Here is an 18440-nt window from a genome sequence, read left to right as displayed (position 1 = left end):
GACAGGACAGAACACCACTATTGATAGATTTAGGAGAACAGTGGCCATCTACTACAGCAGCAATACAGTAATACTCCGCTCAACGAACATTCGTCTAACGAATTTCCAGTTTAACGTACTATATAAAGTTAGACCAAAAAGTCTGCATAACGTACAACCACATCTGTTTTAGCACATTCTCTGGGTTTGAATTTGCCGGGTGAGGGACCGAATGCAGCAGCTTCGCTGTGATTGGCTGGCTCTCCGCCTCTGTCTCTAGCGCTCCTGGGGCCAGATCCAAGAAGCTGGTTGTTGTCTATGTTGGTACATACAACCTCCATAGAAACCTCCTGCTCACATACCAACCTTCGTAAAATAGCATCCACAAAGATTTGTTGCTGTTGGCAGGTGGAGGTTGGTAGTCTGCCTAAAGGTGCTCATTGGCTGCCAGGAGCTGGATCCAAGAAACTTTAACAACGTCAAAGCAACCTCCTGCCGCAAAATGGCATCCATGAACGCTTGGAGCGACGGTAACGAGGTTGCTCTGAGGTTGCTGGGAACACCACCTCTCAGGTAGTGTTACTGTCTTATATATGCATTTATGTTCACAAAACAACATTTCTATTAGCTTTTTACAAACCTTGCCCCCAAGAAAGGATTGTTTTGTAATGCATAAAGTGAAATCTTATATGGAATACCAAAAAATAAAGCAGAGATGAGATTACTCATGAAATACCGCGGTATTTCATTAGTAATTCACTATCACTCAGCGCCACGGAGTCGAGGTTATCCTCATGGCATGAGTGTATATGAATACTAAGATATGATATCCATTATAGCAGGCAATAGAGGAGTGGAAACAAATTTAATATCGTGGTGAAAGCAATACGCAAGCTAAAAGGGTCACAAGAAGAAGAAGCGGCCAAGTCGCCGCGAGTCTCCACCTCGTCTGTGGCCGATCTCATCTCTGCTTTATTTTTTTGGTATTCCCTGTAAGATTTCACTTTAAGCATTACAAAACAATCCTTTCTTGGGGGCAAGGTTTGTAAAAAGCTAATAGAAATGTTGTTTTGTGAACATAAATGCATATATAAGACAGTAACACCACCTCGAGAGGTGGTGTTCCCAGCAACCTCAAAGCAACCTGATAGCAACCTCGTCCAACCGTTCATGGATGCCATTTCGCGGCAGGAGGTTACTCTGACGTTGTTAAGGAATCTTGTATCCAGCTCCTGGTGCTGGTATTGGCTGCCTCTGTCTCACTCTCCCACTCCGCAGTACGAAGAGGTTGACCTGTATTTCTGCTCTACTTAACGTGTTTTTGGCGCTTAACATCTTACCTGCATTGGTTCAATATGCTAGACTCTACCTCACCACGGCGAACTTTGATCCGCTCCTGCACAAATTACAGTGGAGCTATCAGTGAGAGAATTTGTATGTAGCTTCTCTAACTTCCAATGACTCATATGACATCATAAAAGTAGTGGTACACCGGTGGCCCAATACACTGTGAAACGTATACATAATTTTTTTTTTAACCCATGTGGTATGTTGGGGACCAGCCAAGAACACATCCCCCCTATTTCCATTATTTCCTATGGGAAAATTACGTCTGCTTAACAAATTTTTGCTCTACGAACAGCTTCGACACCCCCTATCCTGTTCGTTAAGCGGAGTATTGCTGTAGAATGGTCGGAAAGGAAACTTGAGATAAAGTTACAGAGAGAAGGATAGAAACTATAGGACAGTTTGGAAATCAAAGCTTTATGTCAGACTCTATCAAAAGCTTTTGATATGTCTAACATGAAAGAAAAAGTTTCACTGAAATTTCTAGAAGAGGATGACCAAGACTCAGTAAGGAAAGCCAGAAGATCACCAGTAGAGTGTCCTTGACAGAACCCATATTGGCGATCAGATAAAAGTTTGTGAAGAGACAGATGTTTAAGAATCTTCTTATTCAGGATAGATTAAAAAACCTTAGACAAGCAAGAGATTAAAGCTATAGGACGGTAATTTGAGGGATTAGAACGGTCACCCTTTTTAGGAACAGGCTGAATGTAGGCAAATTTCCAGCAAGAAGGAAAGGTATAAGTCGATAGACAAAGTTGAAAGAGTTTGGCCAGGCAAGGTGCAAACATGGAAGTACAGTTTTTGACAATGATAGGAGGGACCCCATCAGATTCATAAGCCTTCCGAGGGCTTAGGCCAGTGATGGTATTCAGCAATTTTTTTTTTCTTTTTTTTTTGGTCATTGTCCTGGTTGATGGGCAGCCAGGACACTTGAGAACTGCTATCAATGCTTCTTTACACTCGAAATGCAGAACACACTCAAATTATTAAGTTTTGACAACTGTACCCTCATAATCTCAGGAATTTATTATGTTGTTGTTCTGCTTAATCTAAAGGAAAACTTGAAACAAATGTGCTGTCCCCTTAAGTATATCATCCAAAAATATTACATCAAAAAGTAAAATGCATATAGCACAAACATACACTCACAAAAGTTGGCAGTGAAATAAAAATATTTGTGTCTGTCACTGAGTCGATTGGCATAATGCACCAGGGAATGATTGCTTAGCACTCCTTAACTTTCAGTCTATATTATTATCTGTTTGCACTCAATGTGGATAATCTGAAAACAAATTAATTACATCTTTTATGACAAATATATATAATGCTTTCAGTTTAAAATTACATCATGCTATAAAGGATTATCATTTATTTCTTGGATGGATACTTTCTTGTGTAATTTTCATAAGAGGGAACACTTACATGGTGGGTCGGGTGGTGGAAGAATATTGGTGTAGATTCTTGATCTGACTGACTAGCTTCAAGATATGTCTGTGGATGCAAATGAAGAGAAAAAACACATTAAAAGTGATGATATAAAAGCGTGGAAGTATTAAATAAAAGAAAATTTATTAATCTCTGTCTTATGGTATGGACAAATCGAAAAAACTGTAAGGGTATGATGTAATACAACAGCCTGTAATATAACAATCTGAACACTATGGATTATTAAACATTCAAATATTATTATATAAAACCAATTACCGTATCAAGAAAGTAGATATAACAGGTGCAATTTCATCAATAAACATTTTTACAGGAAACAAACTGATTAGACATGTAGTACTTTTTTTTTTATTCTAATAAGAGTAATATTGGAGGATAAAAACCACTTCTTTAGAATGTTCAAAATTTTAGTTTCTTTTTATATCTTGCCTTTTCCTGTGGTTAGTTGCAATACGAGTATACTTGCATTATCAATGGAAATGATGGTCTAAATATAGTAATGTTATTATTGATTTCAGCATAAACTTTCTAACAAAACAATAATATTAATAATAATAATAATAATAATAATAATAATAATAATAATAATAATAATAATAATAATAATAATTATTATTATTATTATAACAATAATAATAAAACTAAATTGCTTGGTCATGCATCTTAACTTGCCACATATTGGACTGTCAAAACAACATTCAACATGCACAAATGAAAAGCTGAATCTAGTAAATGAAAAACTCAAGACAATCAATCAACTACATGTACACAAGTTTACAAAGATTGCCACAGATATATTAGCATTTAGAAAGAATAATAATAACTACAAGTTTATGATGGAAGATTACTTTTTCAAATCTGTTAAAAAATAATAACAATGAAAAAAAGACTAGTGGTTACCAAATACTTTTGGAGTACTTGTTTTATGTACCAATGAATATAACTTTTTTTTTTGCAGAAGAGAAGCCAGCCAAGGGCAACAATATATATATATATATATATATATATATATATATATATATATATATATATATATATATATATATATATATATATATATATATATAAAGCACACTGAGTGCTGGTTCCCTAAAAGAAAAGTAGTTATCCAAAATTGAGGATCAAATGTCTTGATACCTACCTCTTAAAAGAAATGAAGTCGTAAGAAGACGGAAATACAGAAGAGTATACTAGTGAAAGGTATGAATGATTCAGAAAACTGGTTAACTCTTGCATCAGAAAATTGGACAGAATAGGGATGATAGGAAAAAGAAAGCCTTGTACAGCAAGACTGCAGGAGGGGAGCCATTAACTTAGCAAGATCAGTAAACAGATAGCAAGAAAACAGCAATAAAAGATAGAAAGAGATGCAACATTTCAGCGGTGAAAAAGAGACTGAAGACATTCAGTCAGAATAGAAGAGTTCATGAGATAAAAAGCTTCTGATTCCATCTAATCTCAAAACTGTGTGAGTGGAACCCCCCAAACCTGTGAAGAGTACTCCATACTGGGGTGGATAAGGCCCTTGTACAGAGTTAACAGTTGGAGGGGTGAGAAAAACTGGCGGAGACACCTCAGAATGCCTAACTTCATAGAAGCTGTTTTAGCAAGAGATGAGATGTGAAGTTTCCAGTTAAGACTATGAGTAAAGGACAGATCGAGGATATTCAGTGTGGAAGAAGGAGACAGTTGAGTATCATTGAAGAAGTGGGGATAGTTGTCTGGAAGGTTGTGTCGCGTTGATAGATGGAGGAATTGAGTTTTTGAGGCATTGAAAACAACTAAATTTTCTCTGCCCTAATCGAAAGTCTTAAAAAGATCAGAAGTTAGGCATTCTGTGGCGTCCCTGCATGATCTGTTAACTTCCTGAAGGGTTGGTTGTCTATGAAAGGACATGAAAAGATGTAGGGTGGTATCATCAGCGTTGGAGTGGATAGGGCAAGAAGTTAGGTTATGAAGATCATTAATGAATAATAGAAAGAAAGTGGGTGACAGGACAGAACACCACTATTAATAGTTTTAGGATAAGAGCAGTGGCTGTTTACCACAACAGTAATAGAATGGTTGGAAAGGAAACTTGAGATAAAGTTACAGAGAGAATGATAGAAACTGTAGGAGGACAGTTTGGAAATCAAAGCTTTGTGCCAGATTCTATCAAAAGCTTTAGATATGTCTAATGCAACATCAAAAGTTTCACCGAAATCTCTAAAAGAGGATGACCAAGACTCAGTAAGGAAAGCCAGAAGATCACCAGTAGAGCGACCTTGACGGAAGCCATACTGGCGATCAGATAGAAGATTGTGAAGTGACAGATGTTTGAGAATCTTCCTATTCAGGATAGATTAAAAACTTTAGACAAGCAAGAGATTAAAGCTATAGGATGGTAGTTTGATGGATTAGAACGGTCACCCTTTTTAGGAACAGGCTGAATGTAGGCAAACTTCCAGCAAGAAGGAAAGGTAGAAGTCGATAGACAAAGTTGAAAGAGTTTGGCCAGGCAAGGTGCAAGCATGGAAGCACAGTTTTTGAGAACAATAGGAGGGACCCCATCAGGTCCATAAGCCTTCCGAGGGTTTAGGCCAGCGAGGACGTAGAAAACATCATTACGAAGAATTTTGATTGTAGACATGAAATAGTCAGAGGAGGAGGAGAGGAGGACAAGCCCAGAATCATCCAAGGTGGAGTTGTTAGCAAAGGTTTGAGAGAAGTGTTCAGCTTTAGACACAGATGAGATGGCAGTGGTGTCATCAGGATGAAATAAAGGAGGGAAAGATGAAGAAGTGAAGTTATTGGAGATGTTTTTTGCTAGATGCCAGAAGTCTCAAGAATTTGGAAGATTTTGACATCTTTTTTATTATGAAGGAGTGTTTGGCAAGTTGAAGAACAGACCTGGCATGATTCCGGGCAGAAATATAAAGTGCGTGAGATTCAGGAAATGGAAGGCTCAAGTACCTTTTGTGAGCAACCTCTCTATCATGTATCACATGAGAAGAGGCTGTGTTAAACCAAGGTTTAGAAGGTTTAGGTTGAAAGAAAGAATGAGGAATGTATGCCTGTATGCCATGCCAGACACTATCACCTCTGTTATGCATTCAGCACAAAGAGATGGGTCTCTGACACGGAAACAGTAATCATTCCAGGAAAATCAGCATAATACCTCCTCAGGTCCCCCAACTGGCAGAGGCAAAACGCCAGAGGCACCTCCACTTTGGGGATCCTGAGGAGGGATTGGAGAAATAGGACAAGATACAGAAATGAGATTGTGATCGGAGGAGCCCAACGGAGATGAAAGGGTAACAGCATAAGCAGAAGGATTAGAGGTGAGGAAGAGATCAAGAATGTTGGGCGTGTCTCCAAGACGGTCAGGAATACGAGTAGGGTGTTGCACCAGTTGCTCTAGGTCATGGAGGATAGCAAAGTTGAAGGTAGTTCACCAGGATAGTCAGTGAAGGGAGAGGAAATCAAAGCTGGTGTTGAACATTGAAATCTCAAAGAATGGAGATCTCCACAAAAGGGTAGAGGGACAGAACATGCTCCACTTTGGAGGCTAAATAGTCAAAGAATTTACTACAGTCAGAGGAGTTAGGGGAGAGATAGACAGCACAGATAAATCTGGTTAGAGAGTGACTACTGAGTCGAAGCCAGATGGTGGAGAACTCTACAGATTCGAGAGAGTGGGCACGAGAGCAAGTTAAGTCATTGCACACACAGACACATCCAGCTTTGGAACAAAAATGAGAACAGAGAAAGTAGAAGGGAACAGAGAGGGGGTTACTGTCAGTAGCCTCAGACAGCTGTGTTTTGGTGAGATGATGACGATGAGGTTTAGTAGAGGAGAGGTGGTGTTCCACAGATTGAAAATTAGATCTAAGACTGTGAATGTTACAGAAGTTAATGAAGAAAAAGTTGGAGTGGTGTCAAGACATTTAGGGTTGTGATCAAGAGAGGAGTCTGACCTGGGGACATTTCTGGCTCCCTTCCCATAAGGGGACTCTGAGGCTGGGTTTGGAGTTGCCATCTTTTAATTTTGAATTTTAAATGAAGGGTGTGTGTGTGGTAAATGCATGCAGTTTTGAGTGAAGAAAGAGAGTTGTCTTTAGAGGGCAGGCTGTGACTGCGCCCGAGTTGTCAGACACAAAGGGAAACATTCAGCGAGATACCAACTAGCTTTAATGGAAAGTTCACAGCATCCCCTGAACTAGTGTTATTAGTCCTTACAGGGAGTAATAAAGCTGGATAACATACAGTACTAAAATACATATACATAACATTTTATTGCTGTTGTGATAAATGGTCACTGTTCTCCTAGATCTATTAACACTGGTGTTCCTTTAGATTCTGTCCTGTCACCAACTCCATTTCTACTATTCATCAATGATCTTCTAAACCAAACTTCTTGTCCTATCCACTCCTACACTGATGATACCACTTTGTACTTTCCCACACCTTTTCATTGATGATCAGACCTTCCAGGAAGTGCATAGAATGCCTGACTTAAGATTTCTCTAAACTTTCTGATTAGGGCAGAGTAAATTTAGTAGTGTTCATTGCATAAAAAATTCAATTCCTTTATCTATCAACTCAACACAATCTTCCAGACAACTACCCCATCTTTTTCCATGACACTCAACTACCCCTGTCTCTCTTTTACACTGAACATTCTTTGTCAGTTCTTTACTTATAATGTAAACTGGAAAATTTTGTCCATTCAGCATCTTGGCTTCAGTTTATTGTCCTTAAGCAAAAGTGCATTCAGCATCCTGTCAGCACATGCTACCAGCATGCCTCCCCTCCTCCCATAGCCTCACCGTACAAGACTTTCTTCTTTCTCTCATCCCTATTCTGTCCACCTCTCAAATGTAAGAGTTAACCAGTATTCTCAAACATTCATCCCTTTTCTCTTGTTTGTTTCTGTATTTCTTTCTTCTTATGACTTGAACTCATTTAAGAGGGAAGCTTCAAGACATTCATTTGGCTAACACATTTGTCCCTGTTCAGGAACTGAGCTTTTTATTAATACTTTTTATTGCCTTTGGTTGGTTTCCTTCCTAAAAAATATACAAATAAAAAGTAAATATATAATAAAAAATAATACTGTATAACAGGTAATCCCCTCCTCTACATTTTACTCTTACTCAGTTAATAATTTTTACAGACAATGTTTGTAAGCCTAATACATACATGTGGTTGACTAGTACTATATTTCCAGGCATTCTATTTTCCTTTGTGTAAAACAATTGCATAATTTCTTCCTTTACTTGCATACATTTATTAAAAATAATTCAATTTCTTCTTCAGGAATAAAATAAAATTGGTTCTCCCATAACTTCAGTCAAGACTAATAACCAATCAGGTAATAAATATCTTGGATCTAGGCCAAGCTGAATGTATCACAATAACCAATCCAAAACAACATTTCTCAGCATTTGGACATGATGACCAGAGAGGTTTTTGTTCTTTTAATAATAATGCCTTAGTAAACTTCATATTGGAAAAATTTGAGTTGGGAATAGTATGAATAAATACTGTACTTCAGCATTACTTTAAGAAATGTGTGGACTTGATATGATTGCACATTCAGAATACTAATCTTTGTTAGTTTATCATCTGCAATGACAACATAAGACTTTCATAAATTCATTCAATAAGTTAAGTTAATGTTTGGGGTTGCAATGTGCAAGACTACAATACGTCATATGGCACTATAGGAAATGGGTTTGAGGGTTGGTTGTGCAGAGGGTTCTATTAGATGAAGGACTCTAATGATACATAGGAATGACAAGGGCAGAGATACTACAGAAGGATTGAGATTCTGTAAAAATGTCAGCAAGGCGGGGGTGTTTGGGATAGTGAGGCAGTACGGCGAGTTTGGGTATAAGCTAGGCAGAAAAGGAGGCCTCCATTAGTGGTTCGGGGGGTGCTGATTCTCGTGAAAGTGGCAATGTTGCAGCTGTAAATGAGGACTCGAAATGGGGACTTTGGGCGGACAGAAGACTGATTGGTATTTTTCCCTATTTAAAGTAGTATTCAAATTTGGCAAAATTCCAATTTAGCGATGGTTTCGGCAGACTAATAGGATCGCTAAATGTGGGGGCTTACTGTAGTTTTGCCATTAACAAGGGGGAGGAATATATTGTTGGACACTTGAGGCAAACCCTGCCAATATGTATATACTTCAGGAGGCAAAGTGTGGTTTTTGAAAGCTTTTTTGGCTATATTTGTTGGGCATCTTTGGCAGCCAAGAGGAGGGATGGTGTAGCATTGCCTACATGAAATGTTGCGTCAGTCATTTAGAAAGTCATGGAGGTCTGAAAAGCAGTTAGTCTAAGGTGTGATTCCCATTTAACAAGTGTGTTGTGGGATAGCAACTGTGTCTATTGTGATGTTAAGAAGGGCATCAGGTGTTGTGGGGATAGGCTTGCCTTATGGGGTCTTTTAAATTGTGCATAGTCTGAGATTCAGATTCTGTGTTTACAATTAAACTGGGAGTGATCCTGATATACGAAATTACCTCCCCAACATGTCTTTGCAAACATTTTTAAAATAGTAGTGTGTTGTCATTGCACTGGGCAGTCATGGGGATGTGGAAGTGTCTATCCCAGCGAGCTAAAGGGGTCCAGTGGAGAAGTCTGTCAAGACAGGATGGAGGAGGCAGGGCATTAGGAGTTGTAGTTTTGAGAGTTGAAGTATGAGGCAAGTAAACTGCTGAATGTTGATGAGGGTAAGGTTGCAGTTTTGGTGGGGTATAGGATAGAAGGGTGGTTATGAGGGAAGAGGGACAGAAGAATATGGGAAGAAAGAGAGAGAGGTAGTAAGAGGGATGAGAGGGGAGGGAGCTGGGTGAGGGGGAGGTTCTTAGTTAAAGTCATGGGTGGAGGCAGGTCAGCAAAGCCAAGAAAGTCTAGGGATTGTGTTAAAGGGACAATCCCATAAGCCCCTACAAGAAGATTAGAAATTTCATCATCAGGCATGGTGTCTCTGTGAAGAATGTGGAGGAAATAAATGGTCCACTCCCTAGATCCTCCTAAGGAGTAAAGGTAAAGCAAAAGAGAGGATTTGTTGTACCCGTGACATCACTAAGGATGTTTATGACTGACACTAGGGCCAGTCTTGCATTCCAATGACATGGCACTCACATCATAGGAGAAGGATATGGAAGAGTGAGAGAAGATGGGGGAAAAGAAGTAAGAATAGAACAAAACTAGAGAAGAGAGAAAGACCAAGCAAAATCTGTCCAGCATGGGGTAGATGCCCAAGGCTCAGGAGGGACCCTGAAGCTCATCCCAGTATTGCACACCAACTCCCTGCTCCATAGCACCCCCATGTCAACAATGGGCTTGGAATTGGGGAGGGGGGGAAAGATATGAGCCATATCATGGGGCAGGTGTAAAACTGGAACAGGAGAGGGTGGGTGTTTGCCTGATAACTTATGAATACAATGCCAGACTTATGAATAGACAAAATTTACTGATCAATAATGAAATCAGGTACACATTATTAAGCAATATTTGGCAAAGTCTACAGCCTAACCAGTACACCAACTGTACTACCTCTTACATTACACAAGATGCTGGTAACCACTAGATGATGTACAAAATCCATTATCATTAAACAAGGCTATTGTCAGTATAAATGATGCTTTCACATTTAAATAAAAATAGATTTTTTAAATTCAACAATTTAGCTCATAACTAAAAAGGAACAAAGTACAGGAATGTTAATTAGCAATCATTGTTCAGAAATATGTTCACTTATGGAATAAGATATTTTTGTCTAACACACAGGTACATTGAAGACTCAATACTCAAACTTAACTCATTCCAAATGGCTGTTCAAGTATCAAAAAGTTTGACTACCAATACCTATAAATCAGGTAATTCTTCCTAACCTTAGCAAAATCTTAAGTTTACATAAATTTCAATGTAAATTTTTTTATAATTCTAATATGTACTTACTGTAAAAGAAGGCTTATGAGATAATGTAGAAGAGGAGGGGAGAAGGGTGGGGAGAAGGAAAGTTATTCATTGGAAAACAAAGTCACCATCCATGAAAACGTCTGGTAACCTGTCTCTTGGTGTGATTCCTATGAACCCACTGGTGGAGGGTTGTAGCTCACTAACACTTGCACTCTCATTAGATTCCTTATTTTCACCACTAACAAGCCTCTTTGGTGCCATTCTAAGTTTCTAAATGAAAAATTACCGAGAGAATGCAGGAAAATGTTTTTTCTCACAACTGCAGCGGGACAACTGGCAGTGGCAGGAGGGAGGGAGAAGGGACCCTTTGTTTACAACCACGTGTGGACATTCAAGTACCAGATAATCTTTCGAGTACTGAGTCGAACTTTTGCATTTGAGTATCAAAAAAGTTCAACTTCAAAGACATTCGAGTATTGAGTCTTCACTGTAGTAGCAAATAGGTTGGAAGTATGGACAGACATCTATCACATTCTATCAATGGCATTGTAACTGAGTAATAAAGTGGAAGGACTTCAAAGTGCATTCAGTTTCTTCTAATAAATTCTTGTGTCCAACAAAAGAATATAATGATGTCACACTATTTAAAAATAAAAATGTTAACAGCAGAACATATAAACTATGTACAAAATATTTATCAATCCTGTGGTAGTTTTATGATGAGTGGTTTCAATGTCATAAATATAAAATATATAAAGTCATAATGGTGAAAACTATGATTCAAATTAAGTGCATTATGAACCAAAGGATCATATAAACATACTACAGATACTACATCACCCACTAAAGAAATTTTGAGAAATGCACAAAAGCATACAACACACAAAAACAAAGATAAAAGACATAAAGAAGCAACACATCATATCTTTTCACACAAACATAGAACAGGAGTATTACCTACTGTAGCTATGTCCTTTCAGTTGCTTGCACTGATCTACTGAATTACTGTAGCCCTAAACCATCTGTAACAAAGTAATGGATGAAGAAATAAACTATTAAACATGTTGATTTGCAATGCAACCCTAAGATGTGATAAAGAAATTTCTAGAAATATTATCTATTACACTTTACATTCATTGCTATCAAACAAAATTTCCATTCACAGAGAGAGAGGAAGAACATGTGACATGTATCGGACATCACCATAAGTGATGACCCATCCTTATCATTTCATAGTTCATCTTCATTCTTTGCTAATGAAAATATGGCATTCATTGTTCATGTATTGCTACATGAGTTTATTGGACAAAAAGAAACAAACAACTTGACCATCCTTTTTTTTTTTCAATGATTCTTCAAATATGTACACTGCCTTGTAGAGATGATATATCAATCAATTGGTTAAAGATGAAGCAAATCTACATGAGCAAACATGTTAACTAAAGGCAGTTCATAGAGTTGCATGGCTTTTTGCAGTATGCCTTCCATTTCCTTTTGCTGTCATCTAGAGGGTCTCCTCCCTACCCTTCTTCAGTCTGCATATTAGCATTTCAACTTCCATTTTCAATAAGCACATTTGTTCACCATAAGCTTTGACAATTCAGTGTTACATAAAAGTCAATGCAACCAAGAACTCACCTATGTGATTTATTAAAAAAAGAAAAGAAAATAAAGTTATATTCTCTAGTCATGCCTATCTTAAACCATACTAATGTACCACAAGCAATGTACCAATATTGAGCAGAATATCCTATTGCTGCATCTCAGCCAGTGCTGAGGGGGGTTCCTTCTTGCATCCCAGCCACTACACCAATGACTTACTTTCTACTTCATATCAAGTTTTCTTAACTTGCATAGGAAACTGACAAAATTACTGTAAAAGATAACATACTATATTTAAATTAATTCAATAAAACTTCAAAAAAGGAAGACTGAGTTCTGTTGGTATGCTAATACTCATCTCAAACAATTTAAGATGCAAGGAAGCAAAAAAATAAATAAAATAAAATAAATAAATAAATAAAATAAAAAGTAAAGCAGTTACATAGAGAAAAAACACATCAAATTTTGCTTTAGCAAAACATTCAAGAATGAGAATGAGAGAAATTACATCCATTTCCATTTTAACATATTACAAATACCAAATTGTCCAGGAACACTTTCTTTCCCATCAAACATTTCATGGCTCTTAAACCTGAAATTTTATGCATAAGCAATGTGTATGCTATATCATTATGCAATTTTTATTGACATTTATCAAGGAGCAATTCTGAATTAACTAGCACTAGCAGCAATTACTGTACTATGCCTCCTGAAAATAAAGACGCAAAAAATCATAAATGAATAAGTAAATACAGCTTTAAACCAATATCATTACAGGCTACTTTAAACTTCTGAAATATCAGCAATAGCATATCCCCAGTGACAATTCCAGCCCCCGACCTCAATAAAAAAAAAAAAAATAAATAAATAAAAAAAAATAATAAATAAATAAATAAAATAATAAGTAAATAAATAAATAAAAATAATAATAATAAAAAAAGCAAAGATCTCTAGATGGTGGTATTAGTGGTTCTATACTGTATTCATAGCAAATCAACTCTTGACTTCTTACTTACTTACGATTCCTTATGGATATATCTCTACCCCACAGGAACAAATCTTCCTCAGTTAAATGCTGGAAAAAAATAACAAAATAAAGAATTAGGACTAAATTCAATTCATAGAAAAAAATTAAGCAACAGCTTTTACACTTCATAATTCTACTGCTCTAATGCACACTGCATAATGGAAACAGTTTTTAGCCAACATTAATTTCAGCATCAATCAATAAATTACACCCTGGGGTTTAATATAAACATATAATGAAGTGCAAGGGATGACAAAAAAAAGTAAAGACATCTGGAAATCAGAAAATCACTGCAGTAGGATTAAATGTTAATTTTATACGTAAAGTAATAAAAAAACTTGTTATAATTAAATAACAAATAACAATAAACATTAAAAATAACTGAAATGTATATCTAAGTGTGTAGCAAACCACGAGTATTTTGACAGGTATACTTCAGGACATAATCACTCAGCAATCCTCACTTATGAAAATAGAAGGCAGCTCATTGAGCATGGGAGGAGACAGGGATGATAATTATTGGGGATGAAGGAGGAGAATCTTCAACCAAGGGAGATTCCTCTTCACTCACTGTTATAATGAACTCAACTGACTGAAATTCTTGTTGAATGGACAAAAAAAAGTACTGGGAAGACTTAACTTACATAGCTATTCAACCCATGTAATACTTACCAAAAACTGATGTCCATCTACTCCTTTCCTTAAGAATATATCACAACATTCAGACAATTCAACCTGTGACAAAAAAGAAATGAGAATAGCATCAGTATTTTACACAAAAGATGGATTTTATTAAACAAAAGATGGATTTAAAAGTTACAAAAGTACATAAAGTAAACTTGCCATGTAACACATAAAAAACAGTTCTTTACATCCTGTAAATTTACTTGTGCACATTTTCCTTCAAATACTTTATTAAGACCTCAAGTCTTTCAACTATGCTTTGCCTAAATCAGAACTCTACTGAGGAGCAATACTTATTATGTAATATAGGAAATTAATGATAGTGAGTTAGCAAATTAGACTTAAGTAAGCAAAACTGAAGGGCAAAATGTGAGATGGAGGACAACAATAATGTGGATAAAGGAAGGAGAGGTATGTCAGATGGGAGTTTAACTAAGGAATGGGAAACAATGAAAAAAGGAAAAGATGCAAAATTTATTGATGTGGTCATCCTTTTTGGGGGAGCATTACACCTTCTTCATTATCAACATACTGCCATAATTGTTAATCAGATGAGCAGAGGACCAGGAGTGCATTGGGTTATTGGTTTCATTGTATTAACCAGATGTATCCCTGAAAACACTATATATAAGTAACTGAGTAGTAAACCATCTTACACAGACATTACACTACCATGTACACATACAAACATGGAAACAGCCTCTAACCTCTTACAAACATTCCTTCACAAAGTTCAAGCTTTTTGCACCACAAATAGACTTAACATAGCTCCTAACAAATCAACTGGTACTCTTCTCATAAGGGATAATCATCAATACCAATACATCCCAGCACTCACAATAAACAATTATGCAATTCCTCACACGCACACAAACCTTAAATCTTGGGCATAATTCACAATACTTCCCTGTCATTCAAACAACACATTTACCTATAGAAATTTATTACTTTACTGTACTGTCTATTGCATTTGGAATATGGTGTACTGGACTGGTCGGAGGTAGGGGAGTGTTGGTATCAGTATCTACTTCCAGCCATCGCTGCTACCGTGCTTTTGGTGCCTGATTTGAATTTGCACAGGGACTTAATTTTGCCCATAAATCAATTTTTTCATCCAGCCTTGAATTATATAGACTGTTGGAAAATTTGAAATATTGGTGTTCAGATTAACAGATTTCTACTGTAGTATCCATATATGTATAAAATCTTCATCTATCTTAAGAGCTCTAGCTTAATGCACAAGCAAGAGGATGAAAAATGTTTTGCTGTAAAAGTGTCACTCCTATAAACATTCTTATCCAATAGTTTGTAATGATGAAAAATCACTAAATATACATTAAAACTTTTAAACTTTCATTTTGTTAGGTGTAGAATTTTTTTCTCTTTTTATGCAAGAGGGAAACCAGCCAAGGGCAACCAAATATTAAAAGAAAAAAGGCCCTCTTGAAATGCTGGTTCCCTTAAAGAGTAATAAAGAATCAACCAAAGTTAAGGGACAAATGTATTGGAGGCTCCCTCTTAAAATAAGTCAAGTCATAGGAAGACAGAAGTACAGAAGCAGGCAGGGAGTTCCACAGTTTACCAAAAAGATGAATGATTGAGAATACTGGTTAAAAGTATCCCCTTTAGCCCATAAATTCCCGTGAAAAACCCACATGGTATAAATAAAAAAATTAAAAAAACTTGTATTAGAGTTGGACAGAATAGGGGGTGAGAAGAAGAAAGCCTTGTGCATTGAGGCTGCAGGAAGAGGGGAGGCATGCAGTTAGCAAGATCAGTAGAACAGTTAGCATGAAAATAGCAATAAAAGATAGAACGAGATGCAATATTTCGGCAGTGACACAGAGGCTGAAGACAGTCAATCAGAAGAGAAGAGTTGATGAGATAAAAAGCTTCTGATTCCACCCTATCTAAAAACTGTGAGTGAAATCCCCCCAAACATACAAAGAGTACTCCAGACAAAGACGGATCAGGCACTTGTACAGAGTTAGCAGTTAGAGGAGTGAGAAAAACTGGTGGAGATGCCTCAGATCACCTAACTTCATAGAGATTGTTTTAGCAAGAAATGAGATGTGAAGTTTCATGTTAAGATTATGAGTAAAGGACAAACCAAAGATATTCAGAGTAGAAGAGGGAGACAGTTGAGTGTCATTCAACAAAAGGGGAAAGTTGTCTAGAAGGTTGTGTCGAGTTGATAGATGGAGGAATTGAGTTTTTGAGGCATTAAAAACTACTAAGTTTTCTCTGTCCCAATCAGAAATCTTAAAAAGATCAGCAGTCAGGCATTCTGTGGTGTCCTTGCATGATCTGTCAACTTCCTGAAGGGTTGATTGTCTCTGAAAGGATGTGGAAAGATGTAGGGTAGTATCATCAGCGTAGGAGTGGATAGGGCAAGAAGTTTGGTTAAGAAGATTAATGAATAATAGAAAGAGAGTGGCTGACAGAACAGAACCCTGAGGAACACCACTTTTAATAGATTTCGGAGAAGAACAGTGGCCGTCTACCATGGCTGAAATAGAACAGTTAGAAAGGAAACTAGAGATAAAATTGCAGAGAGAAGGATAGAAACTGTAGGAGGACAGTTTTAAGATCAAAGCTTTGTGTCAGACTCTATCAAAAGCTCTTAGTATGTCTAAAGCAACAGCAAGTTTCATTGAAATCTCTAAACGAGGATGACCAAGACACGGTAAGGAAAGCCAGATCACCAACAGAGCAACCTTGATGGAAGCCATACTGGCGATCAGATAGATGATTGTTAAGTGACAGATGTTTAAGAATCTTTCTATTGAGGATAGATTAAAAAACTTTACACATGCAAGAGTCTAAAGCTATAGGTCGGTAGTTTGAGGGATTAGAATGGTCATCCTATTTAGGAACAGGCTGAGTGTAGGCAAACTTCCAGCAAGAAGGAAAGGTAGAAGTCAATATGCATAGTTGAAAGTTTGGCCAGGCAAGCTGTAAGCATGGAAGCACAGTTTTTGAGAACGATACAAGGGACCACGTCAGGTCCATAAGCCTTCCGAGGGTTTAGGCCAGCGAAGACATGGAAAACATCATTACAAAGAACTTTGATTGAAGGCATGAAATACTCAAAGGGAGGAGAGGAAGGGACAAGCCCAGAATCGTCCAAGGTGGAGTTGTTAGCAAAGGTTTGAGAGAAGAGTTCAGCTTTAGAAACAGAAGAGATGGCAGTGGTGCTATCAGGAGGAAATAAAGGAGGAAAAGATGAAGAAGTAAAGTTGTTGGAGATGTTTTTGGCCAGATGCCAGATGTCTTGCGGGAAGTTTGAGTTTGAAAGATTTTGACATTTTCTATTTATGAAGGAGTGTTTGGCAAGTTGAAGAACAGACTTGGCATGATTCCGGCCAGAAATATAAAGTGCATGAGATTCAGGTGATGAAAGGCTCAAGTACCTTTTGTGGGCAATCTCTGTATCAAGTAAAGCACGAGAATAGGCTGTGTTAAACCAAGGTTTAGAAGATTTATGTTGAGAAAAAGAATGAGGAATGAATGCCTACATGCCAGATACTATTACCTCTGTTATTCATTCAGCACACCGAGATGGGTCTCTGATATGGAAACATTAATAATTCCATGGAAAATCAGCATAATACCTCCTCAGATCCCCCAACTGGCAGAGGCAAAATGCCAGAGGCACCTCTGCTTTGGGGGATCCTGTGGAGGGATTGGAGAAATATGACAAGATACAGAAATGAGATTGTGATAAGAGGATCCCACGGAGGAGATAGGATAACAGCATAAGCAGAAGGATTAGAGGTAAGGAAGAGATCAAGAATGTTGGGCATATCTCCAAGACAGTCAGGAATACGAGTAGAGTGTTGCACCAGTTGCTCTAGGTTATGGAGGATAGCAAAGTTGAAGGTTAGTTTACCAAGATGGTCAGTGAAGGGAGATGAAAGCCAAAGCTGGTGGTGAACATTGAAATCTCCATGGATGGAGATCTCCACAAAAGGGTAGAATGTGTTCCACTATGGAAGTTAAATAGTCAAAGAATTTACTATAGTCAGAGAGTTAGAGGAGAGATAGACAGCACCGATAAATTTAGTTAGAGTGTGACTATTGAGTCGAAGCCAGATGGTGGAAAACTCAGTAGATTTGAGAAAGTAGGCACAAGAGCAAGTTAAGTTGTTATGCACATAGACATAACATCCAGCTTTAGAATGAAAATGAGAATAGAGAAAGTAAGAGGGAACAGAGGAGCTACTGTCAGTAGTCTCAGACAGCTGTGTTTTGGTAAGGAAAAGGAGATGAGATTTAGCAGAAGAGAGGTGGTATTCTACAGAGAAGGGGCTCCTGTCAATAACCTCAGGTAGCTGTGTTTTGGTGAGGAAAAGGAGATGAGGTTCAGTAGAGGAGAGGTGGCACTCTACACGTGAAAATTAGATTTAAGACCACGAATGTTGCAGTAGTTAATG

The 18440-nt window shown here is 37.4% G+C and overlaps 1 protein-coding gene across 2 annotated transcripts in view; it reads right to left on the bottom strand.

Moving 5' to 3' along the window:
• LOC123518322 overlaps nt 1-18440 on the bottom strand; it is a 104363-nt gene that overhangs the window by 72403 nt on the left and 13520 nt on the right. Inside the window, exons 3-5 of one of the 2 annotated variants that reach the window (XM_045279078.1) lie at nt 13993-14055; nt 13310-13368; nt 2752-2820 (exon numbers count right to left, since the gene is read on the bottom strand). In XM_045279078.1, the coding sequence (XP_045135013.1) occupies nt 2752-2820; nt 13310-13368; nt 13993-14055 (191 nt within the window). The remainder of the gene's footprint in view (nt 1-2751; nt 2821-13309; nt 13369-13992; nt 14056-18440) is intronic. The other variant, XM_045279079.1, reaches the window with a different exon arrangement.

Source organism: Portunus trituberculatus, chromosome 43, assembly GCF_017591435.1.
Source record: "Portunus trituberculatus isolate SZX2019 chromosome 43, ASM1759143v1, whole genome shotgun sequence".
In the NCBI taxonomy this organism is placed as follows: Eukaryota; Metazoa; Arthropoda; class Malacostraca; order Decapoda; family Portunidae; genus Portunus; species Portunus trituberculatus.
Note: the sequence above shows the minus strand (reverse complement) of the source record. Positions and strands in the feature narration are given on the sequence as shown.